General features: G+C 31.6%; 1 protein-coding gene and 1 long non-coding RNA gene across 2 annotated transcripts in view; both read right to left on the bottom strand.

Annotated features, from left to right (window-relative positions):
• LOC144856498 (uncharacterized) overlaps positions 1-27,122 on the bottom strand; it is a 92,138-nt gene extending 65,016 nt beyond the window's left edge. The window contains exon 1 of the long non-coding RNA XR_013614929.1: positions 26,976-27,122. This is a non-coding gene — a long non-coding RNA (uncharacterized LOC144856498). The remainder of the gene's footprint in view (positions 1-26,975) is intronic.
• On the bottom strand, positions 1,190-18,438 carry LOC144856466 (G-protein coupled receptor GRL101-like). Its single transcript, XM_078714482.1, has 6 exons — positions 18,406-18,438; positions 9,440-9,477; positions 5,289-5,325; positions 4,346-4,417; positions 1,382-3,746; positions 1,190-1,288 (listed from the first exon to the last, which is right to left on the bottom strand). The coding sequence occupies exon 5, from the start codon at positions 3,629-3,631 to the stop codon at positions 2,741-2,743; it is 891 nt and encodes a 296-aa protein (XP_078570608.1). The 5' UTR covers positions 3,632-3,746; positions 4,346-4,417; positions 5,289-5,325; positions 9,440-9,477; positions 18,406-18,438; the 3' UTR covers positions 1,190-1,288; positions 1,382-2,740.
• Positions 27,123-27,936: the final 814 nt, after the last annotated feature.

Raw genomic sequence — 27,936 nt, 5'->3', positions numbered from 1 at the left:
TTAGAAATTCGTTTTCTTTCATATAAAGGAATTTCATCAGTGGGGATCAATATGTTAAACAAATAGTATTTGTTTTATATGGCCTATAAAATATTTAAATTAATAACTTTATCTTTATAATAATTACTGAAAAGCGAACATTAATTATAATAATAATCAGTATTTATCTATCAAATCATACATAAAACTAATACAATTCACAACACTACATCGATATAGATGTATAGATTATTTTAATGAAATAAGCCAACATCAATTGAAATAAATACTACATTTTATCTACTAAATCTTACATAAAACTAATACAATCCACCAAACTACATCGATAAATGTATAGGTTATATTAATGAAATAAGCCAACATCAATTGAAATAAATACTATATTTTATCTACTAAATCTTACATAACACTAATACAATCCACCAAACTACATCGATAAATGTATAGGTTATATTAATGAAATAAGCCAACATCAATTGAAATAAATGCTAAATTTTATCTACTAAATCTTACATAACACTAATACAATCCACCAAACTACATCGATAAATGTATAGGTTATATTAATGAAATAAGCCAACATCAATTGAAATAAATACTACATTTTATCTACTACATCTTACATAACACTAATACAATCCACCGAACTACATCGATAAATGTATAGGTTATATTAATGAAATAAGCCAACATCAATTGAAATAAATACTACATTTTATCTACTAAATCTTACATAACACTAATACAATTCACAAAACTACATCGATAAATGTATAGATTATATTAATGAAATAAGCCAACATCAATTGAAATAAATACTACATTTTATCTACTAAATTTTACATAAAACTAATACATATCCACCAAACTACATCGATAAAATGTATAGGCTATATTAATGAAATAAGCCAACATCAATTGAAATAAATACTACATTTTATCTACCAAATCTTACAAAACAAATACAATCCACCAAACTACATCGATAAATGAATATGTTATATTAATGAAATAAGCCAACATCAATTGAAATAAAACACAATCTTATCTACCAAATCTTATATAAAACTAATACAATTCACAAAACTACATCGATAAATGTATAGATTATATTAATGAAATAAGCCAACATCAATTGAAATAAATACTACATTTTATCTACTAAATTTTACATAAAACTAATACAATCCACCAAACTACATCGATAAATGAATATGTTATATTAATGAAATAAGCCAACATCAATTGCAATAAATACTACATTTTATCTACTAAATCTTACAAAACACTAAATACAATCCACCAAACTACATTCATAAATGTATAGGTTATATTAATGAAATAAGCCAACATCAATTGAAATAAATACTACATTATCTACCAAATCTTACATAAAACAATACATTCGACCTTCTGTACATCATTAAATGTAAATGTTATATTAATGAAAAAGTAAACATATACACTGAAATAAAACAACATCTTATCTACCAAAATTGACTAAACTACACTGTACATCGATAAGTGACTATACCGTAAAACTTTGAAATAAGGCCCGTGGGCATCTTATTTTTTAGGGCTCTTAGCTGGGTGCCTCTTCGAGATGTACTTCTTGTCGAGATTACTTTTTAAAACTAAAGAGGGGGGGCTCAATGAATGCTGTCAATTGCTACACTGTACAACAATATTATTTTTAGACATTTCCTGCCAATTTTACATATATTTGCCAAGGGAGCAGACAAGTAGAAGATACAATCAAAGTACCACTTCGTCAGATAATTTTAATTATTAAAAGGATTCATTAATACATTTATATGATAACACGATCATACATTTCTATTCCTTTTGCATAAATGCAGTCTATATTGAAAAGAAACCCCAATGGGCTTGATTTTGCGATGGGAATTTTTTCGAGATCACTTTTTCAAACCACAAAAGGGGCTTCTTTTCGAGATGGGCTTTTTTTCGAGATTATTTTTTTTTTCAAACTAAGGAGCGGCTTCTTTTCGAATTGGGTATCTTTTCGAGATGGGCTTCTTTTCGAGGTCGGCTTTTTGAAAAATAGATTTTACGGTATGTCATCAAAACGGACATAGTACCCCACATCAGCAATTCGTTTTTTCTAAAGGAAAAATACAATCATGTCGCTCCACTTCATCCGTATTAGGGACCGGGATGCTAAACAAATATTATTTGTTTAATATAGGCCTAACGTACGAAATGTTCACATTAATAATTTTATCTTAATGATTAGTGAAAAGCCAACATTAATTTTAATGATAAAAATACAGTAAATACTTTATCTACCAAACCTTACATAAATTCACAAAATCCACCAAACTATATCGATAATTGTATATGTTATAATTAATGAAAAAAACAACATCAATTGAAATAAAAACTAAATTTTATATACCAAATCTTACATAAATTGAATACAATCCACCAAATTACATCGATAAATGAATATATATTAATGTAAAAGCCAACATCAATAATTAAATTAAAAACTAAGCCTACATTTTATCTACCAAATCTTACATACATAAACCTAATACAATCCACTAAACTACAGCGATAAATGTATATGTAATGTACTTTTTTACGTCTTTTATGGGATCGTCCCACTTTTATTTAATTTTCAATAAACACGTTCTCTATCAATTGTTTTGTAGTACAAAACATATTTTATAGCTTCCGGCGAAACACTTTTTACGTGTAACTCAGTGGGAACTTGGGCTTACTTATGTTTACATGTGCACATATAGGCAATTGTGAAAAGATAAGGGTTGACCGACGAGTTTATCGGTATAATAAACGTCGCTGCCCACACGTAAATTTCCTCAGGAATATCCCACCACCCCATTTCTGAACAGAAACTCATTAGGATTATCGGGAACCAGCAACAGAAATCGGTAAAGACAATGATTCCTAATTTCCGCGCCATTTTTAATTGCTCCTTTCGTTTTTGTCTTCTACAGACGGTGGCTCCTGACCTCTGAACTGAGAAGAAAATGGTGGCATAACTCACAGCGATGACGATAAAACCTATTCCATTAAACACAACAAATATGGCAACGGCGTACTCCCATCCTGGCCATCGGCTTCTGGTTAGCGGAAGTGCAAGACATACGCTTTGCTTTCCATAGTAATTGTCGCCGAAATACGGTATGTCGATGAGGTTTAGTTTGTGCACAACTGGTAGAAAACTAAGCACAAGGAAAACCAGCCAAGCGATTCCGATGAGAATTCTGCAGTATTTGCGGTTGAGACGTCGAGTGCTAAATGGGTTTACGATGTTAACAGCGCGATCAACGCTCATAACAATTAAAGTAAACACCGAACATTCACCCGAAAGAGTAGAAACAGCCCCGGAAAAGCTACACAGGAAGCTGTCCTTCCAATCCTTTGCAACTACCCAGTATCGTCCTCTGTAATAAACATCCGCACTTGCAATTGTTATTAAATAAATAGCCATTAACAGGTCGGACACGGCAAGGTTGGTGATCAGTGTGGTTTGAACTTTTTTCGCACTGCTGTTGATATTACCGGTGTTGTCATCCTTTTCATAACATCTTGAAATTATTACTACTAAATTTCCGATGACGGATGATATCCCAATAAGGAACATCAACACCCGTAAGACTTCTCTTTTTAGTAAGTCTTTGCATGAAGCAAAGACATCGGTCGGCTTGCAGATTTCAATGTCACCAACAAGGCAGCATATGCGAGGAAAATCCGATTCCCTATTTTGGTGATGTATAAATAAAAACAGTATTATTTGTAATGTAAACGTGTATATATTGCATTATTACGAAATCTTATTCGTCCTCCTGAAAAGGGATTTTTGAATTGTTTTGTTGAATGTGGCATTTTGATATCACATGATAGTTATTCACTTTGACCATGGATCGAAAAAAAAAATTATATGAAAAAACTGTAAAAATGAAAGTCAGATTGGCGTTTATTTTGTCTGTTTTTACTACGGCAATGATAAACATTATTAAAACTAAAAAAATAGAAAATTAAAAGTCTGGTTTTATTATTTGTTATTGTTTATGTTTGTTGGGTATACAATAATACAAGTTTAATACAATAATTATTATTATCGAATTCACTATGTCGAAATGTCTTACTATGTCGACATAGTAATTCGATAATACTTTCTTACCTGACTATGTTGATTTTAAGTTACTTATAGATTTAAGTTACCTTATATTTTATATGAAATTCAATTTCTTTAAGTTAATTTGATGGAACCAATATTAATATATAAACTTCACACCGACTTGCTTGTAGGTTCATGTATGGTATATTATATTAATAAAACTATGTGAATACTTACAAGTAGTTTATGCTGATCAAGTTTTCAAAAGTACTATCTTTGTAATTTTTTAATCCGTTGCCTTCTATCCTCCTGCAAAAAACATTTAAGAATAAAAATATGTAAAATATTCAGTGGTGTTAGGTCATGAAGAAAGCCAAAGTTGAGTTGGGGTCGCTGTGGACATTTCTCATTATTGGTTAAACCCTGTACGTTACTAACCGTAAGATGATTGGAGAGTTATCTTGGATCCCACTTAACGTAAGGACGTAAAAGGAAGCAATTTGACCAATCACGACATAACATAATAGGTCATCCGAATTGTTGTGATTGTTCAACTCATTTGCGTTTTGCCTACGTCGTTGCATTGCGTCCAAGTAGTGGGAACCTAGATTTGGAGTAGTATATTATATTCAGCACTTTATTGTGTCCTACTCGGCAAGATAAGCATACTTCTTGTTTTCATTTTTTTTAAACTTTAGATGATGTTCATTTGAACAATATCAACAGACAAACCAAACAAAAACTTATGTTGCAATTTGTTCTAGATTCACCCTAGTTTTGACTTATCTCTATACTGGATTAAGATTTAATTACCTCGTAACAATGTTTTAGACACGTCGTTATTGTGACACTGTGTTTAATACAGCCGAATGTCATTTACAACTTGGCTGGTCCAACGTATTTAAAATGAATGCAGTGTGTAGAGGTAGGAGGAGAAACTGTTGGGGTTGTTTATTTCCTATAAACGTACAACCGTACAAGAATCGGGTGTCCAACGCCAGTGGCCTAAAGCATACGTGTATTTCGAGCTATTAAAAAGTTTTAACATTTTACAGAATATGTCTACGATACGTAGTGTGTTGTATGTAAAATAGAATTTGGTAGTCCGATGAATTGTTCAGAGCATACAAACAACTGCATTTAGATTATTAAATTGTTACACAGTTAAGTATTAACTTACAGTCTTAACAGTGACGAAGCAAACGCAGAAAATGCACCTTGCTCTATGGCAGTTATAGCGTTATTCTCTAAATACCTGCAAATAAATCAATATACACAAAGAGAGTATAATACTACTATATAACTAATACAATAACTAGAATAACAATCAATATTTCATAGTACAGTTATGTAATTTTTTTCTTCATTTCAATGGCCGATTTAGACTTTCTCTCTGACACACAAATAATTGTCAAAGGCAGGCTAATTATGAGGTGCAAATATGAGAGAAGGGAAATTATAAAGTGTAGAAACAGATATCACCTCACAAGCAAGCTATTACTCAACCATACAATGTGAGGGAAAAAATCGAGACACCAGTGGTTTGACTGTGGTCTCTTTATTTATAAAACTTGAATATCAGCAAAATGGCTAAACTCTGGAAAATGCTATGTTCACATTTTAACTTAAATTAATCTTACGGACGAATAACGTGAATAATGTACGTAGGCCTACAATCCAAATTAGGTCCGATTTGTTGCGCGTGCGAATAAAGAACCAGTGCTATTCCACCGTACGGAGGGATAAATAACAGACGCCTCTCAATTACTTCATTTAATAACATTTAAGTAATAATAATAATTTACTGTAAAACTAACGAATCCAAGCATCAATACAAACAATACAACTACAGGAGCCTATGTTAGAATAACGGATACATCAATCATAATAAAAAAAATCCAATATTGCAAAGGATTAGCCTACAAATGAAATAATATAAAAATAAATGTTATATTACAACGAAAATATACTATTTTAAAAAGTATGATAAATAAGAGAAACACTCACAGTTCTTTCAATGATGTCAAATCATCAAACACATTTGCTGCTAATGTTGTTATTTTATTATAGGATAAATCCCTGTGAAAACCGTGAAATAATACAATAAATAAGTATACTCAGTACCAAAGGATAGTACCTGGAACCGTGAACAATGCGTTAAATAATAATTATTACAGTTCCCAGGTACATTACGATCAAGAATTATTTTTTGTATTATTCTTGAAAAAACAGAATGAATGCAGTGTGTAGAGGTAGGAGGAGAAACTGTTGGGGTAGTTTATTTCCTATAAACGTACAACCGTACAAGAATCGTGTGTCCAACGCCAGTGGCCTAAAGCATACGTGTATTTCGAGCTATTAAAAAGTTTTAACATTTTACAGACTATGTCTACGATACGTAGTGTGTTGTATGTAAAATAGAATTTGGTAGTCCGATGAATTGTTCAGAGCATACAAACAACTGCATGTAGATTATTAAATTATTACACAGTTAAGTATTAACTCAGAAGCAAACGCAGAAAATGCACCTTGCTCTATGGTAGTTATAGCGTTATCATGTAAATACCTGTAAATAAATCAATATACACAAATTTCCAAGAGGTATTATAATACTACTATATAACAATACAATAACTAGAATAACAATCAATATTTTATAGTACAGTTATGTAATTTTTTTCTTCATTTCAGTGGCCGATTTAGACTTTCTCTCAGACACACAAATAATTGTCAAAAGCAGGCTAATTATGAGGTGCAAATATGAGAGAAGGGAAATTATAAAGTGTAGAAACAGATATCACCTCACAAGCAAGCTATTACTCAACCATACAATGTGAGGAAATACATCAAGACACCAATGGTTTGACTGTGGTCTCTTTATTTATAAAACTTGAAAATCAGAAAAATGGCTAAACTCTGGAAAATGGTATGTTCACATTTCAACTTAAGTTAATCTTACGGACGGATAACGTGAATAATGTACGTAGGCCTACAATCCAAATTAGGTCTGATTTGTTGCGCGTGCGAATAAAGAACCAGTGCTATTCCACCGTACGGAGGGATAAATAACCGAGTCCTCTCATAATTACATTATTTTTCATTTAATAATATTTAAGTGATAATAATAATTTACTGTAAAACTAACGAATCAAAACATTAATACACACACTACAACTACAGGAGCCTATGTTAGAATAACGGATACATCAATCATAATAAAAAAAATCCAGTATTGCAAAGGATTAGCCTACAAATGAAATAATATAAAAATAAATGTTATATTACAACGAAAATATACTATTTTCAAAAGTATGATAAACCAAGTAAACCCTCAAAGTATTGTCAATGATGTCAAACCATCAAACACATTTGCTAATATTGTAGTTATTTGATTACTGGATAAACTCTTGAAAACCGTAAAAAAAGAAATAAGTATACTCAGTACCAAAGGATGTACCTGAAACCGTGAACAATGCGTTAAATAATAATTATTACAGTTCCCAGGTACGTACATTACGATCAAGAATTATTTTTTATATTATTCTTGAAAAAACAGATAGCGGTATTGTGCTAAAAGAAACCAAAGAGCTTCTGTAGCCGATTGGACGTGCCATTCCAACAGTACAGTCATTAAAATGTATACACAAGGATATAATAATACTTGTTGATGTTACTTTGGCCCTTATTACCATATTATTAAATGACGATGATGCATGAATTCTGCTAATTTTTTTTTCATTATGGGATTATTTCTTCATAGAAGAGCAAAATGAAAGATATTACGCTTGAAGGTATTGTACATTATACTTTAGAAGTATTAATGTATAAATACAATAATTATTATTAGGCTAAGGGTCAAACTGTGCCTGAAAATAAACAAGATTCAAAGCACTACACAGCTGAGCCCCCTGGTTGAGTGACAACACATTGTTCACCCGATACAATTTTCTGCGGAACAAAACGAAGAATATACAAAAATAAATTAAATGTAATTAATTTTATACAAACAATTTATGAATAATGGCATATTAAATTATCGATAATTATAAGGATGTTGATTCTCTCATTTGTGCCGATGCAATTGATACGTCCTAAGTTCACCTAAATACGGAGGGCCCGGATAACGATATACGTGTAGGGCCTACCTAACAGATGCATCTCATGACCGATGACGATTTCATAAGAGATATATAACATTTGTTCCGCGTGCTCAATAAGCTTATTACTGTAAACACTATTGCAGCAGATTTTATGTGAATCAAAAAATGTCGATCATTCCTTTTAGTGTAGACAACAACATAGAGAAACTTGAACATGTGAACGCACACTTAACGTCATGCATCTGAAATGCCTCTTATGTTACCCGGTTCTTAGTTTCTACATGACCATATTTCTCCAGTATATAGGAGAATTTGGAAATACAGAGCCTCATGTGTATCACATGTGGTGCCTGTATCATTAGCTTATGAATTAGGTTATGGTCTATGAAAACAGGTGATACATGTGATGCTGTATTTACCGAATGTTCCTATGATACTAGAGAAATTGAGATACAATACCAAGAATCAGGTGTATATTAGACGTTACTTCGGCTTGGAATGGAGGTCTTAGCTTTAACCTTCTTCTGTGACTGTACAATTTTGTGAGGCAAAAATTATACATTGTACAGGGGGGCGCACCCTCCGCACGTCCCCTATAAATCTGGAGAAAAAAAATTATCCTACCATAAGGAAAGAAAAATTGGGAAAGAAAGCGTAAAAAAGAGTAGAAGTACTTGCTATTTAATTTTTCATTATGGCATAATTTCACACGTCAGGTGTATGTTAAATGTTACTTCGGCTTGGAATGGAGGTCTTATCTTTAACCTCCTTAATTCTGTAATGTGCCTGTACAATTTTTTGAGGCAAACATTATACCGTGTATACATGGATAGAGTGCCGTATAGACATATGTATTGTCTAATTGCTTAATCCTTTCTGAAAAAATGTAGTATCAGAATGTCAGTTTAAACTTGGTTGGTCCAACATATTTGAGATGAATGCAGTGTGTAGATGTAGGAGGAGAAACTGTTGAGGTTGTTTATTTTCTATAAACGTCCAACCGTACGAGAATCGGGTGTCCAACGCCAGTGGCCTTACGAATACGTGTATTTCTATTAAAACGTTTTAACATGTTACAGACTATGACCACAAAAGGCCTACGTAGTGTGTTGTATGTAAAATAGAATTTGGTAGACCGATAAATTGTTCAGAGCATACAAATAACTGCATGTAGATTATTAAATTGTCACACAGTTAAGTATTAACTCAGAAGCAAACGCAGAAAATGCACCTTGCTCTATGGTAGTTATAGCGTTATCATCTAAATACCTGCAAATAAATCAATATACACACATTTCCAAGAGGTATTGTAAAACTACTATAAAACAATACAATAACTAGAATAACAATGAAGTTTTTCTGCTATATTTCATAGTACAGTTATGTAATTTTTTTTTTCATTTCAGTGGCCGATTTAGACTTTCTCTGACACACGAATAATTGTCAAAGGCAGGCTAATTTTGCCATTATGAGGTGCATATCTGAGAGAGGGGAAATTAAAAAGTGTAGAAACAGATATCACCTCACATGCAAGCTATTACTGAACCATACAATGTGAGGGAAGAAATCAAGATTATTTGACTGTGGTCCCTTTATTTATAAAACTTGAAAATCAGATAAATGGATAAACTCTGGAAAATGGTATGTTCACATTTCAACTTAAGTTAATCTTACGGACGGATAACGTGAATAATGTACGTAGGCCTACAATCCAAATTAGGTCCGATTTGTTGCACGTGCGAATAAAGAACCAGTGCTATTACACCGTACGGGGGATAAATAACCGAGTCCTCTCATAATTACATTATTTTTCATTTAATAATATTTAAGTGATAATAATAATTTTCTGTAAAACGAATCAAAACATTAATACACACACTACAACTACAGGAGCCTATGTTAGAATAACGGATACATCAATCATAATAAAAAAAAATCCAGTATTGCAAAGGATTAGCCTACAAATGAAATAATATAAAAATAAATGTTATATTACAACGAAAATATACTATTTTCAAAAGTATGATAAACCATAGAAAGCACTCAAAGTATTGTCAATGATGTCAAACCATCAAACACATTTGCTGGTATTGTAGTTATTTGATTACTGTATAAAATCCTGAAAACCGTAAAAAATACGATAAATAAGTATACACAGTACCAAGGGATAGTACTTGAAACCGTGAACAATGCGTTAAATAATAATTATTACAGTTCTCATGTACATTACGATCAAGAATTATTTGTTGTATTATTCTTGAAAAAACAGATAGCTGTATTGTGTATTTGTTCCGCGTGCTCAATAAGCTTATTACTGTAAAAACTATTGCAGAATATTTTACGTAATCGAAAAAATGTCGAGCATTCCTTCTCGTGTGGACAACCGCATAGAGAAACTTGAACATGTGAACGCAAACTTAACGTCATGCATCTGAAAAGCCTGTTATGTTACCGGGTTCTCAGTCTTCACATATGAAAATTATTTCCCCAGTATATAAGACAATTTGGTAATACAGAGCCTCATGTATATCACATGTGGTGCCTGTATCATTAGCTTATGAATTAGGTTATGGTATATGATAGTAGGTAATACATGTGAAACATGTGATGCTGTATTACCGAATTTCCGTATGATACTAGAGAAATCGAGATACAATACCAAGAATCAGATGTATGTTAGACGTTACTCGGCATGGAATAGAGGTCTGTGGAGTCGTGAAATGTGCAAAAAGTCACATTTGTGCAAACAACCACATTTGTGCAAACATTTTAGCTTAAAATGTGCAAACAACCACATTTGTGCAAACATTTTACCTTCAAATGTGCAAATCTGTAAAAATCCATAACCCGCAAATGTGCAAACATCTCGCCGTTAAATGTAAAAACGATCAGTTTTGACGTTAAATGTGCAAAAGGTATTCTACAAATCTGCAAAGCATTTCTTCAACCAAACTCCTATTCCATTTTATATTTTTGGTTTGTAGGTCTTTCAGAGTAAAAATAACAATAGGAAAAGGAGTAGGCCTATAATAAATTTAAAATGTTCAATATTATAAAAACTTAAACTGTTGTATTTTATTATAATCAAAGTCTCCAAACCGCCTCGGCTAAATTCAAGTCGGCCCCAAGTCAACTCGCCCTCAAGTCAACTCGGCCTCACGTCAACTGAGGTGCGTCAACTCGGCCTCACGTCAACTGAGGTGCGTCAACTCGACCATATTCACATAGATATACAATGTAATAACATGATAAAGATATACAAAACAAAATTTACAACAAAAAAGCCCCTGGCAATAGCAAAAAGTCAAATCCGTCACTGACCGTCAACTCCGTCACATCTCCGTCACAAAGAAACAATGGGAAATTTGACGGAGATGATGTATTTAGTATAGGACAGGACAGGATCACCCTGTCACACATCACGCATGTCTGACAGCGGAGACGGAGTGCATACTGCTAGATACATGAATAAATTGTACTTCCAGTTGAAAAAAACCCCAGAAATTATAATTATTTAATGAGTTCTATACCGTTCGGATATGACATTCAAAAGGTACGCAACTGTAATTTTTATAAAACCTTGTTTTATTAGCTTTTTTTAGCTCTTTTATTGAAAATAATTTGCGGTTAGATTTATTTCCATGTCTTCGCATGTTTACAACGCACAATCAATTTTTCCCTGCCATTCATTAAACTGTAGACGGCACATTTAAATTATGTGACGGTATATGACATAAAACTGTGGGACAAGCTTTTTTCTGAATAAAAACTTTAAAGTTTGCGATTTAATGTATGTATGATGTATTTTGAAGAATAAAATCGCATGACATCATGATTAACAAATTTTTTACAAAATTTCATGAACAAAAGTCCTGTTTTCAAGTATACACGGCGAACATAAAATTGAAGATGTACGATCGGGGGTTGCCTGAAGTATATATATTTTTTAATTAACAATATCAATGTTATTATCTTTGGTTTATGTAATTAATTATTCTTACAATAATGTTGATTATGATATAAGTCAAGAATTTGTATTTTTTAATAAGGAATTTTTAGTCTCTATCACACCAAAGTACCGGAACACGATTTTAGACACTTACTGAAGAAAAGTTCGTAATAAAAGTCCTCTTATTGGAAATGTACAAGATACAATGTACTGTGTCCATTAGATTTTCTACATTTTATGTAACATTTGTTTTTGTTATGCGAGGTTTGAACAATTTATGCAATTGAAAATTGGGTGGAATTCCTTGCGCAAATTGAATCCAAATACTCGATTAAAATTTAAAAATAGTGCAATGTATCTTAATATTTGATAAAACCAAAGTTAAAATAAACTTGTTACGCATAAATATAAAAATAATATAAAATAAAGTCAATTCAATTCAATTCAAAGTAACATTTATTTTCTTCAAATTAAAACAGTATACAAAATGGTGTAAAAAAAGGTAATTTAATTGAAGAAGGCATGTTCAAAAAAAGCAAAAAGCTTGTGACAGACATGCCTAAACAAAGATGAGATTTAAACTACACAGAAAAAGAAAATAAAAAATAAAATAGGCCTAAAGAAATAACAAAATATAAATTTACATAACATGGGTTAAACTAAATAAGAAAATAACTAAAAAAAATAATTTTGGTATAAGTTAAGAACTGTTCGTCTTCTTGTTACTCATTATTATAATTATTATCATAAAATGTAATATAATAAAAATTAATACTTGGATGTGATATATATTTTTCTTAGATACAGCATCTTTAATATTTGAAGGTAGTTTATTCCATAGTTTAGGTCCACTAAATCTTATGTTATATTGAAATGATGTTTTTTTATGAAGAGGGTAACGCATTAAAAGAATAAAATGTTATTAAAATTGCGCAATTTCAAAATAAACAAGCTTGTGCAGATTCAAATTGCGAAATCTTTGTGCTATTTTGAATCGTGCATATAACATTCACATTCATACTAATATTCATCCCTATACATGCGTCCTTCGTTTTAATTATTTTTCTTCTGTTCATTAGAATGATTTTGTCCCATTTATTTGCACTTTTTCCGTTTCATACTTTAACATGGCCTACTGTAGTTGACGTGAGGCCGAGTTGACTTGAGGCCGAGTTGATTTGAGGGCGAGTTGAATTTAGCCGAGGCGGTTTAGAGCCTTTGATTATAATAAAATACAACAGTATAATTAGTTTTTAAAATATTGAACATTTTAAATTTATTATACTCTTTTTCCTATTGTTATTTCTACTCTGAAAGACCTACGAACTAAAAATATAAAATGTAATAGGAATTTGACTGAAGAAATGATTTGCACATTTGTAGAATACCTTTTGCACATTTAACGTCAAAACTGATCGCTTTAACTTTTTGCACATTTCACGGCTCCACAAGGTCTTAACCAACTTCTGAAATGTGACTCTACAATTTTGTTTTGTACACAAGATGGATAAGGTGCCGTAGAGACATATGTATTGTCTATTGCTAAATCTTGTCTGAAACTTGTTTTTAGTCGCGTGGACGCGACTCTATAGTTCACTATGTCGGTCGGTCTGTCTGTCTGTCTGTCTGTCGGTCTGTCTGTCGGTCTGTCTGTCGGTCTGTCGGTCTGTCTGTCGGTCCGGTATCACTATGCATTGTAGCACGCGACTTAATGGCTGTTGGCCTTGTTTTTTAAAGAATGTTTTTTTTTTTTTTTTTTACATGTCAATTCATCGACATTTTTATTCCATAATCCAAATAAAAACATATACAAATACAATACAAATAATAAGATAATGGAATGGGATACAAAATAAGCACAAGTGCTTTAAGCATGTAACCCTAACAAAAAGATCAAACAATCAGTACAAACAAAAAAAGAACAAACCAAAATAACATAATGTGATTTACTTAACTTAAATATTTCTATTGTCATAATATTGCTTTAATCTCTGTTTAAACAAACTTAAAGTGGGGGATTGTTTTATATAGTCTGTTAAATTATTCCAAATATGTGTTCCTTGGTAGGAAATACATTGCTGTCCGACTTTGGTGCGTTTTAGTTGTGGACAGTAGTTTGACCTGTTTCTAGTTAAGTAATTATGGAATGAGGCAGATGTACTAAATAAGTTATTAAATGATTCAGGTAATAGATTATGTTTATATTGATACATAAATATAGCAGTGTGTTTCGTATAAAGGTCAAACATATTTAATGTTTGGGTCGAAATAAAAAGTGGATGAGAAGGATGCATAAAATGAACATGACAAATATTTCTAAGTGCTTTTTTCTGGAGAATATGTATACGGTTTAAATTTGTAGCAGAAGTAGCACCCCATACTGTGATAGCATACGTTATTCTAGGTAATATAAGTGCATTGTATACCGTTAACAAGAATTTACTTGATAACATAGACTTCACTTTGTTTAAGACACCAATTATTCTAGAAATACTGTTTGCTACCTCATTTACATGAAAATTAAACGATAAAGTTTCATCCAGAAATAAGCCTAGAAATTTAACTTCAGTAGCTTTTACAATACATTCATTTCCCATCTTCAATTCTAGTGAGGTAGTGTCAGCTGACTTATTTCTAGCCCTAAATATAACATATTTTGATTTGTTTACATTTAGCGTTAATTTGTTAGCAATAAACCAGTCCGAAAGTATAGATAACTCCTGGTTCATTGTATCAAAAGCTTGACTAACATCATTGTGACTATAAAACACATTTGTGTCATCTGCATACATAATCATGTCTACATGGTTACATGCTAGACTAATATCATTAATGAATATAAGAAATAATAATGGACCCAATATGGATCCCTGAGGAACTCCAGTGTTTACTGTCATTTTACTAGATGCAGTATTAACAATAAATGTGTATTGTAGTCTTTTTTTAAGATAGTTTGAGAACCAGTTTAGCGGAACTCCTCTTATACCATAAGATCTTAATTTATCTAATAATATATCATGATCGATTGTATCAAACGCTTTTGATAAATCAAGGAAAACTCCTAGTGTGAACTCTTTATTCTCAATAGCGTTTGTGATTTTTTCAATCGATTGTATTAAAGCATGACTAGTTGAATGGTGTTGTCTAAACTCATATTGTGTTTTACTCAGTACGTTATATTTTGAGAGGTAACAAATCGTTTGATCATACACAATCCTCTCAAATATTTTGGAAAAAAAGGGTAATATGGAGATAGGCCGATAATTATTTATATCTGAGATGTCACCATTCTTAAATATCGGGATAACTTTAGCAATTTTTATATCAGCCGGGACACAGCCCGATGATAATGACGTATTAATAATATGCAATAAAGGTTTTAAAATAAACGGGGAAGCAGATTTTATGAGTTGGGCACTTATACCATCATGGCCAGGAGAAGTATTCTTTGTGTTTTTAATATAGTGGTTAAGTTCATGTTCAGTAACAGGTTTAAAAAACATTGAAGAGGTAAAATTTCCCTTTCAGAAAGTTCTGTGGGTGATTTGATCATTTTGACATTCATGTCTAAATTTATTATTTAGTTTTTCTCCAATATTAATAAAAAAAAGAGTTGAATGCATCAGCTTTCTCATCATTATCAGAGAAAGTCTCAGTACCCAATTGTATTTTTGTAGGCAAATTGGTAGTCTTTTTCCTACCCATTATATCATTTAGGATTGTCCACGTTTTTTTAATATCTTGTTTATTTTGTTCAAACTGGACCATATAATATTCTTTTTTCCGATTTCTAATAGTAGTGGTTAACTTGTTTCTAAAATGTATGTACGTACTTTTATTAGTAGTGGTGTTATTTTGTTTGTACTTTTTATATAATTTATGTTTCTGAGAGATAGCTCTGGCAAATTCAGCTGTGATCCAAGGAGATTTTAATTTGTTCGCCTTATTTCTAATTCGTTTTAAAGGGAAACAATTATCAATTGCTTTATTTAAAGTGTTTGTAAAATTTTGATAAGCAACATTCGCATTATTTGAGGGTAGCACATCATTCCACTGATTGCTTTGTAATTCTTGTAAAAAATACTCCGTTTGTTGAGGAGAGTATTGTCGTTTATATACAAATCGAGGATATTGCTTATTATGTTTTTCCAAAGTATCTACACAGAATATTGGGAAGTGATCAGAAATATCAGTAATTAGTATTCCACTTTTAAGGGACGTAGTAAAAGAATCGATGTTGCAATAAATGTTATCAATTATTGAAGCACAATTATCGGATATTCTAGTAGGACTTTTTATGATTGGCTGAAATGACTGAGAAAATATTGTGTCTAAGTGTGATTGGATAGTGTTGTCGGTAGATTGTTGGAGTAAGTTTATGTTATAGTCTCCCACAAGGTAAGCTTTCTTTTTTTCTAGATTAATCATTTGCATTACACATGTTAATTCATCATCAAACTTTTGCAAGGAACGTGAGGGTGGTCTATAAACTATACCACAAATAACATTATTTCCTGATTCTAACTCAATCTCAATAAAAATAGTCTCTGCTTCAGTCATACAAGATGACAGATCATTTCTAATAATATATGTTAGTTTGTTGGTAACATAGAACGCTACCCCACCACCTCTCTTATCCTTCCTATCATTGTGAATCAAACTGTAGCCTGGTAACTGGTATAGATTAATATTATCTTTTTCGGTTAACCAGGTTTCACTGAAGGCAATGACGGAGAAGGCATGTACGAGTGAGTCTAAATAGTTTGAGATTAAGTCAAACTTATTAACAATACTACGACAGTTTAGTCCAAATATAGAAAAGTTTGATGATAAATTAGAATGTTCAAGTGAAGAAATTAAGTTATCTTCGTTAAAATATTCTGTGCTCACATGTTGTCCATAGATGTACTACTGATTTGATACGTAATTGTATAATTGTAACATAATGCGAAATGTTCCTTACCATGCTAGTAGTGGTGCAGTTATTAAATAATTACATGATTTGTAAATTAGTTTTTATTATCACAGCGTGCAACACAATGTGACGTATTGTCTGCAAACTCTTAAGAATGATGAATTAATAGGCCTATGTATTTTATAATAATTATGTAATTTCTCAATTAATAAAACATACCAGTTATAATAACAAAAAATACTGTAAAAAAACAGACGAATCCAAGCAAAATACATTATGGCAAAATATTACAGTCTTCTTTTATCATTATTATGATAATAATAATAATAAAAAAACAACAAAAAACATCAGGTATTATTATTTTAGATTTGCATGAATATTCTGTAATTGTAAAGCATAACAAGTAAAACGATGACTATAATAATTGTGGTTATCTTACAACGAAAATATACTAGTTTCAAAAGTATGATAAACAAGAGAAAGTACTCACAGTCCTGTCAATGATGTCAAACCATCAAACACATTTGCTGGTAATGTTGTTATTTGATTTAAGCCCAAATCCCTGAAAACCGTGAAAAAGCAATAATAATGATATGTATAGTTTCAAGGTACAGTAAACAACCATATTATGTTATTATAATGTTATTACTTTTCTAAAAACAACAAAAAATAGCTACTACATTGTGACAAAAGAAGCCAAAATGCTTTTGTCGCCAATTAGGAGTGCCAGTGCAATAGTAAATGTATAATACTAGTTAGAAAATAATAGTACTTGTTGTTATTACTTCGGCTCTTATATTATCATTATTTACATTTTACAACTATTTTTCATTAACTGCTTTTACTCAATGTAATTACAATATCAATAATAATATCATTCGTGGATATGGATCAACATCTACAATACAATACAACCGACAATAGCCCTATTACAAACACACATTTTATTAAATGATGATGATCCATGTATTCTGCTATTTAATTTTTCATTATGGCATAATTTCACACGTCTGCCGGTGGTTCTACAGTAAATGAATTAAAGAGTAAAGGTATACAGCCAGTGTTAGTAGTAACATCTGGTTGAATGACAACATAGTAAACCCTAATACAATTTTCTGCGGAACAAACGACTGACGAATAGTAACAAAATGACAAATGAAAAGCAGTTAATATACCTCAGATTTATGAATAAGAACATCAATTTTCGATAATTATAATTGAATAATTAAATCTCAATATTATAGAAATCAAAAAAGTTGAAATAAAAATAAATGTATATTACAACGAAAATATACTATTTTCAAGTGTATGATAAACAAGAGAAAGCACTCACAGTTCTGTCAATGATGTCAAACCATCAAACACATTTGCTAATATTGTAGTTATTTGGTTATCGTACAAGTACCTGAAAACCGTTAAAAAAGAATCAAATATTGATATGTATAGTATGCCTACCAAAGAACAGTATGATTAAGGATTATTTATTTGTATTAATTTCGAAACAACAACGACAACATCAAATAGCTATATTGTGACACAAAAGGCCTAAAAGTATAATGCCAGTGTTAGTAGTAAAATCTGGTTGAATGACAACATAGTAAACCCTAATACAATTTTCTGCGGAACAAACGACTTTGACCTAAAATAAAATCTGACGAATAGTGACAAAATGACAAATGAAAAGCAATTAATATACCTCAGATTTATGAATAACAACATCTTTCGATAATTATAATTAAATAATTAAATCTCAATGTTATAGAAATCAAAAAAGTTGAAATAAAAATTAAAGTGTATAGCATGGTGTAAATGTGGATCTCGATCATCAGTGAAGTAAACGGATAATATGTATTCGTCAATGATGTACATGTATCTGTAGAAGAAGACGGTTACAGTAACAGTAAGGATGAGTTCTCATAAAATGTTCTCATTCGTGCCAATGGAATTGATACGTCCTAAGCCCATCTTACCACTACTGTAGTAACGGAGGGATAACGCTATATTATAGAGGAAGAAAATAGCAGTATTTGATTTGTGACAATGAAATTATTACGTCATAAGTTTTCCTAACTACGAATGGATAAGGCTATATACGTGTAGGGCCTACGTACCACACTACTGTATATTTATTTATTTATTTTATTTTCGATCTTCCTACATAACAAAAAAAAAAAAACATAGGCATAGAGTATAACAGGGGAGTAGCGGAAAAGCAAAAGTAATAAAACTGTCATCTTGTGATGCGCTTGACCAGCCCCTGTCAACTAGAACGATAAAATAAAACCGAAATTATAACAATAAATATAAAAAAATACATAGAAAAAATATGCTACTTATAACATGCTAATTAAAGTGTTACAATATAAAAATACAGTTGCTATCAGAACATTCTGATTTTAGGCCTATAAAAGTTAAAAATTCAGAGTAAAGTACAATCTAAAAATCATGTACATTTGCATAACTTTTGTTTATAAAATATGAAAAGTTACAAATCTATAAAATGTTACTTTAAACTGTGTTTAAACTTAAAAAATCGACTCTCCAATAAGATTATTTCTGATCGTAACACAGTTTGGGAAACCGTACTATACCTGAGTATTTAAAAGTATCAGTACGGGCTCTACCATATGAAAGGTAAGTTTATATTGGTGTCGGTTATTAACTATCAAAAGAACCAGCAGAATCAACATAGGTAACAGATGTCTCTCATAACGACGTTTTCGTATTCTTATTTTGCTTGATTGGCGATCGAAAACCATTCGTAATGTTTATAACGTATGACGTCATATACTGTAATTTAATTATGCTAATATTAGTTTCCTTTTGGTTAACTTTAGTTGATGTTCATTAGGACAATTTCAGCCAGTCAAACTAAACAAACACTTAAGTTGCAATTTGTTCTAGGTTCACCATAATTTTGACTTATTTTTTACTGGATTAAGATTGAATTACCTCATAACTATGTTTTATACCCCTTTCACACCAAATAAGCAAAACTCCGGAGACACTCCGGAGTTGAAGCCACGGTGTTTTGGTGTGAAAGGGGTATTAGAAACGTCGTTGTCTGTGTTTCATACGGCAGAATGTCATTTTAAACTAAGCTGGTCTAACGTATTTTAAATGAATACAGTGTGTAGAGGTAGGAGGAGAAACTGTTGACGTTGTTTATCTGACAACTTGGTAATACAAAACATCATGACATCTCATGCCTCTATCATTAGCTTATAAATTAGGTTATGGTATATGATAGTAGATGATACATGTGAAACATGTGATGTTGTATTATCGAATGTTCCTTGATACTATAGAAATCGAGATACAATACCAATAATCAGGTGTATGTTAGATGTTACTTCGGCTTGGAATGGAGGTCTTAGCTTTAACCAACTTAATTCTGTAATGTGCCTGTACACTTTTTTGAGGCAAACATTATACCGTGTATACATGGAAAGGGTGCCGTATAGACATATAATTGCTTAATCCATTCTGAAAAAATGTACAGTTTCAGAATGTCAGTTTTAACTTTGCTGGTCCAACATATTTGAGATGAATGCAGTGTGTAGAGTTAGGAGGAGAAACTGTTGGGGTTGCTTATTTTCTATAAACGTCCAACCGTACAAGAATCGGGTGTCCAACGCCAGTGGCCTTATGAATACGTGTATTTCTATTAAAACGTTTTAACATTTTACAGACTATGTCTACAAAAGGCCTACGTAGTGTGTTGTATGTAAAATAGAATTTGGTATTCCGATGAATTGTTCAGAGCATACAAACAACTGCATGTAGATTATTAAATTGTTATACAGTTAAGTATTATCTCAGAAGCAAACGCAGAAAATGCACCTTGCTCTATGGTAGTTATAGCGTTATTCTCTAAATACCTGCAAATAAATCAATATACACAAAGAGAGTATAATACTACTATATAACTAATACAATAACTAGAATAACAATCAATATTTCATAGTACAGTTATGTAATTTTTTTCTTCATTTCAGTGGCCAATTTAGACTTTCTCTGACACACGAATAATTGTCAAAGGCAGGCTAATTATGAGGTGCAAATCTGAGAGAGGGGAAATTATAAAATGTAGAAATAGATATCACCTCACAAGCAAGCTATTACTGAACCATACAATGTGAGGGAAGAAATCAAGAGACCAGTTGTTTGATTGTGGTCTCTTTATTTATAAAACTTGAAAATCAGAAAAATGGCTAAACTCTGGAAAATGCTATGTTCACATTTTAACTTAAGTTAATCTTACGGACGGATAACGTGAATAATGTACGTAGACCTACAATCCAAATTAGGTCCGATTTGTTGCGCGTGCGAATAAAGAACCAGTGCTATTCCACCGTACGGGGTATAAATAACCGACTCATCTCATAATTACATTATTTTTCATTTAATAATATTTAAGTGATAATAATAATTTACTGTAAAACTAACGAATCCAAGCATCAATACACACAATACAACTACAGAAGGCTATGTTAGAATAACGGAAAAACATCAATCATAATAAAACAACCCAGTATTGCAAAGGATTAGCCTACAAATGAAATAATATAAAAATAAATGTTATATTACAACGAAAATATACTATTTACAAAAGTATGATAAACAAAGTAAACCCTCAAAGTATTGTCAATGATGTCAAACCATCAAACACATTTGCTGATATTGTAGTTATTTGATTACTGGATAAACTCTTGAAAACCGTAAAAAAATAAATAAGTATACTCAGTACCAAAGGATGTACCTGAAACCGTGAACAATGCGTTAAATAATAATTATTACAGTTCCCAGGTACGTACATTACGATCAAGAATTAATTTTTATATTATTCTTGAAAAAACAGATAGCTGTATTGTGCTAAAAGAAACCAAAGAGCTTCTGTAGCCGATTGGACGTGCCATTCCAACAGTACAGTCATTAAAATGTATACACAAGGATATAATAATACTTGTTGATGTTACTTTGGCCCTTATTACCATATATTATTAAATGACGATGATGCATGAATTCTGCTAATTTTTTTTTCATTGTGGGATTATTTCTTCATAGAAGAGCAAAATGAAAGATATTACGCTTGAAGGTATTGTACATTATACTTTAGAAGTATTAATGTATAAATACAATAATTAGTATTAGGCTTAGGGTCAAACTGTGCCTGAAAATAAACAAGATTCAAAGCACAGCACAGCTGAGCCCCCTGGTTGAACACATTGTTCACCCGATACAATTTTATGCGGAACAAAATGAAGAATATACAAAAATAAATTAAATGTAATTCATTTTAGACAAACAATTTATGAATAATGGCATATTAAATTTTCGATAATTATAAGGATGATGATTCTCTCATTTGTGCCGATGCAACTGATAAGTCCTAAGTTCACCGAAATACGGAGGGATAACGATATACGTGTAGGGTCTACGTAACAGATGCATCTCATGATGACGATTTCATACGTACGAGATATATTATAACATTTGTTCCGCGTGCTGCTCAACTTATTACTTTCAACACTATTGCAGAATATTTTACGTAATCGAAACAATGTCGAGCATTCCTTCTCGTGTGGACAACCACATAGAGAAACTTGTACATGTGAACGCAAACTTAACGTCATGCATCTGAAATGCCTGTTATGTTACCCAGTTCTCAGTCTTCACATACGACAATTATTTACCCAGTATATAGCACAATTTGGTAATACAGAACCTCATATCATATGTGGTGTCTGTATCATTAGCTTATGAATTAGGTTATGATCTATGATAGTTGGTGATACATATGAAACATGTGAATAATGCTGTATTACCGAATTTTCCTACGATGCTACAGAAATCGAGATACAATACCAAGAATCAGGTGTATGTTAGACGTTACTTCGGCTTGAAATGGAGGTCTTAGCTTTAACCACCTTCTGAAATGTGACTGTACAATTTTGTGAGGCCAAAATTATAACTTGTACACATGGATAAGGTGCCGTAGAGACATATATATTGTCTAATTGCTAAATCCTTTCTGAAATTGGGTTTTTTCTGAAGAATGTTGTCCATAGATGTACTACTGATTTGATACGAATTGTATAATAGTAACATAATGCGAAATGTTCCTTACCATGCTAGTAGTGGTGCAGTTTTTAAATAATTACATGATTTGTAAATTAGTTTTGATTATCACAGCGTGCAACACAGAGTGACATATTGTCTGCAAAGTCTTATGAATTAATATGTATTTTATAATAATTATGTAATTTCTCATTTAATAAAACATACCAGTTATAAAAAAATTACTGTAATAAAACAGACGAATCCAAGCACTGCATTGTGGTAAAAAAATTACAGTTTTCTTTTATCATTATTATAATAATAATAATAAAAAAACTACAAAAAACACTGGGAATATTATTTTAGATTTGGATAAATATTCTGTAATTGTAAAGCATAACAAGTAAAACGATGACTATAATAATTGTGGTTATCTTACAACGAAAATATACTATTTTCAAAAGTATGATAAACAAGAGAAAGTACTCACAGTTCTGTCAATGATGTCAAACCATCAAACAGATTTGCTGGTAATGTTGTTATTTTATTACTGCTCAAATCCCTGAAAACCGTGAAAAAGCAATAATAATGATATGTATAGTTTACAGTTTTCTTTTATCATTATTATGATAATAATAATAAAAAAACTACAAAAAACACTGGGAATATTATTTTAGATTTGGATAAATATTCTGTAATTGTAAAGCATAACAAGTAAAACGATGACTATAATAATTGTGGTTATCTTACAACGAAAATATACTATTTTCAAAAGTATGATAAACAAGAGAAAGTACTCACAGTTCTGTCAATGATGTCAAACCATCAAACAAATTTGCTGGTAATGTTGTTATTTTATTACTGCCCAAATCCCTGAAAACCGTGAAAAAGCAATAATAATGATATGTATAGTTTCAAGGTACAGTAAACAACCATATTATGTTATTATAATGTTATTACTTTCTAAAAACAAAAAATAGCTACTGCATTGTGCCAAAAGAAGCCAAAATGCTTTTGTCGCCGATTAGGAGTGCCAGTGCAATAGTAATTGTATAATACTAGTTAGAAAATAATAGTACTTGTTGATATTACTTCGGCCCTTATATTATCATTGTTTACATACAGTATTAATACATCAACATAGATAACAGATGCCTCTCATAACGACGTTTTCGTAGTCTTATTTTGTTTGATTGGAGATCGAAAAAGCATTCGTAATGTTTATGACGTATGACGTCATATACTGTAATTTAATTATGCTAATATTAGTTTCCTTTTGGTTATCTTTATTTGATATTCATTTGGACAATTTCAGCCAGACAAACTAAACAAACACTTAAGTTGCAATTTGTTCTAGGTTCACCCTAATTAAGATTGAATGACCTCATAACAATGTTATATAACCCTTTCACACCAAATAAGCAAAACTCCGGAGACACTACGGAGTTGACGCCCCGGTGTTTTGGTGTGAAAGGGGTATTAGAAACGTCGTTTTTGTGACACTGTCTGTGTTTCATACGGCAGAATGTCATTTTAAACTAAGCTGGTCTAACGTATTTTAAATGAATACAGTGTGTAGAGGTAGGAGGAGAGACTGTTGACGTTGTTTTTCTGACAACTTGGTAATACAGAACATCATGACATCACATGCCTCTATCATTAGCTTATGAATTAGGTTATGGTATATGATAGTAGGTGATACATGTGAAACATGTGATATTGTATTACCGAATGTTCCTATGATACTATAGACATCGAGATACAATACCAAGAATTAGGTGTATGTTAGACGCTACTTCGGCTTGGAATGGAGGTCTTAGCATTAACCTCCTTAATTCTGTAATGTGCCTGTACAATTTTTTGAGGCAAACATTATACCGTGTATACACAGATAGAGTGCCGTATAGACATATGTATTGTCTAATTGCTTAATCCTTTCTGAAAAAATGTACAGTTTCAGAATGTCAGTTTAAACTTGGTTGGTCCAATATATTTGAGATGAATGCAGTGTGTAGATGTAGGAGGAGAAACTGTTGGGGTTGTTTATTTTCTATCAACGTCCAACCGTACGAGAAATCGGGTGTTCAATGCCAGTGGCCTTACGAATACGTGTATTTCTATTAAAACGTTTTAACATTTTACAGACTATGACCACAAAAGGCCTACGTAGTGTGTTGTATGTAAAATAGAATTTGGTAGACCGATAAATTGTTCAGAGCATACAAACAACTGCATGTAGATTATTAAATTGTTACACAGTTAGGTATTATCTCAGAAGCAAACGCAGAAAATGCACCTTGCTCTATGGTAGTTATAGCGTTATCATCTAAATACCTGCAAATAAATCAATATACACACATTTCCAAGAGGTATTGTAAAACTACTATATAACAATACAATAACTAGAATAACAATCTAGTTTTTCTGCTATATTTCATAGTACAGTTATGTAATTTTTTTCTTCATTTCAGTGGCCGATTTAGACTTTCTCTGACACACGAATAATTGTCAAAGGCAGGCTAATTATGAGGTGCAAATCTGAGAGAGGGGAAATTATAAAATGTAGAAATAGATATCACCTCACAAGCAAGCTATTACTGAACCATACAATGTGAGGGAAGAAATCAAGAGACCAGTTGTTTGATTGTGGTCTCTTTATTTATAAAACTTGAAAATCAGATAAATGGATAAACTCTGGAAAATGCTATGTTCACATGTCAACTTAAGTTAATCTTACGGACGGATAACGTGAATAATGTACGTAGACCTACAATCCAAATTAGGTCCGATTTGTTGCACGTGCGAATAAAGAACCGGTGCTATTCCACCGTACGGGGGATAACTAACAGAGTCCTCTCATAATTACATTATTTTTCATTTAATAACATTTAAGTGATAATAATAATTTACTGTAAAACTAACGAATCAAAACATTAATACACACACTACAACTACAGGAGCCTATGTTAGAATAACGGATACATCAATCATAATAAAAAACATCCAGTATTGCAAAGGATTAGCCTACAAATGAAATAATATACAAATAAATGTTATATTAAAACGAAAATATACTATTTTCAAAAGTATGATAAACAATAGAAAGCACTCAAATTATTGTCAATGATGTCAAACCATCAAACACATTTGCTGATATTGTAGTTATTTGATTACTGGATAAACTCTTGAAAACCGTAAAAAACTAAATAAGTATACTCAGTACCAAAGGATGTACCTGAAAACCGTGAACAATGCGTTAAATAATAATTATTACAGTTCCCAGGTACGTACATTACGATGAAGAATTATTTTTTGTATTATTCTTGAAAAAACAGATAGCTGTATTGTGCTAAAAGAAACCAAAGAGCTTCTGTAGCCGATTGGACGTGCCATTCCAACAGTACAGTCATTAAAATGTATACACAAGGATATAATAATACTTGTTGATGTTACTTTGGCCCTTATTACCATATTATTAAATGACGATGATGCATGAATTCTGCTAATTTTTTTTTCATTGTGGGATTATTTCTTCATAGAAGAGCAAAATGAAAGATATTACGCTTGAAGGTATTGTACATTATACTTTAGAAGTATTAATGTATAAATACAATAATTATTATTAGGCTAAGGGTCAAACTGTGCCTGAAAATAAACAAGATTCAAAGCACTACACAGCTGAGCCCCCGGTTGAATGACAACACATTTTTCAACCGATACAATTTTATGCGGAACAAAACGACGAATGTACAAAAAGAAATGAAATGTAATTAATTTTATATAAAAAAATTATGAATTATGGCATATTCAATTTTTGATAATTATAAGGATGCTGATTCTCACATTTGTACCGATGCAATTGATACGTCCTAAGTTCACCTAAATACGGAGGGCCCGGATAACGATATACGTGTAGGGCCTACGTAACAGATGCATCTCATGACCGATGACGATTTCATAAGAGATATATAACATTTGTTCCGCGTGCTCAATAAGCTTATTACTGTAAACACTATTGCAGCAGATTTTATGTGAATCAAAAAATGTCGATCATTCCTTCTAGTGTAGACAACAACATAGAGAAACTTGAACATGTGAACGCACACTTAACGTCATGCATCTGAAATGCCTCTTATGTTACCCGGTTCTTAGTTTCTACATGACCATATTTCTCCAGTATATAGGAGAATTTGGAAATACAGAGCCTCATGTGTATCACATGTGGTACCTGTATCATTAGCTTATGAATTAGGTTATGGTCTATGATAGCAGGTGATACATGTGATGCTGTGTTTACCGAATGTTCCTATGATACTAGAGAAATCGAGATACAATACCAAGAATCAGGTGTATGTTAGACGTTACTTCGGCTTGGAATGGAGGTCTTAGCTTTAACCTCCCTAATTCTGTAATGTGCCTGTACAATTTTTTGAGGCAAACATTATACCGTGTATACATGGCCGGATAGGCCCGTGCCGTATAGACATATGTATTGTCTATTAAATTGCTTAATACTTTCTGAAAAAATGTACAGTTTCAGAATGTCAGTTAAAACTTGGCTGGTCCAACATATTTGAGATGAATGCAGTGTGTAGAGGTAGGAGGAGAAACTGTTTTTTATGAAGAGGGTAACGCATTAAAGATGTATTGTCCCCCAAAATCATGAAACATTAAGATTTTTAAAATCGGACTTTGAATAGGCCATTTTGCAGTTTTAATGAAGTTGTTCACTTCCATAAGAAAAAAAACGGGGGAAAAAATTATTTCACCTATAAAAAGACAAAATAAACAGTTAAATTAGCCA

This window comes from Antedon bifida, chromosome 11 (genome assembly GCF_963402885.1).
Source record: "Antedon bifida chromosome 11, ecAntBifi1.1, whole genome shotgun sequence".
Taxonomy (NCBI): Eukaryota; Metazoa; Echinodermata; class Crinoidea; order Comatulida; family Antedonidae; genus Antedon; species Antedon bifida.
The sequence above is the reverse complement of the archived record's forward strand: the minus strand, read 5'-3'. Positions and strand labels throughout refer to the sequence as shown.

Bases quoted from the DNA above. Each gene is read 5' to 3' on its own strand.
- LOC144856466 (XM_078714482.1), bottom strand. From the start codon at position 3,631: ATGTTCCTTATTGGGATATCATCCGTCATCGGAAATTTAGTAGTAATA.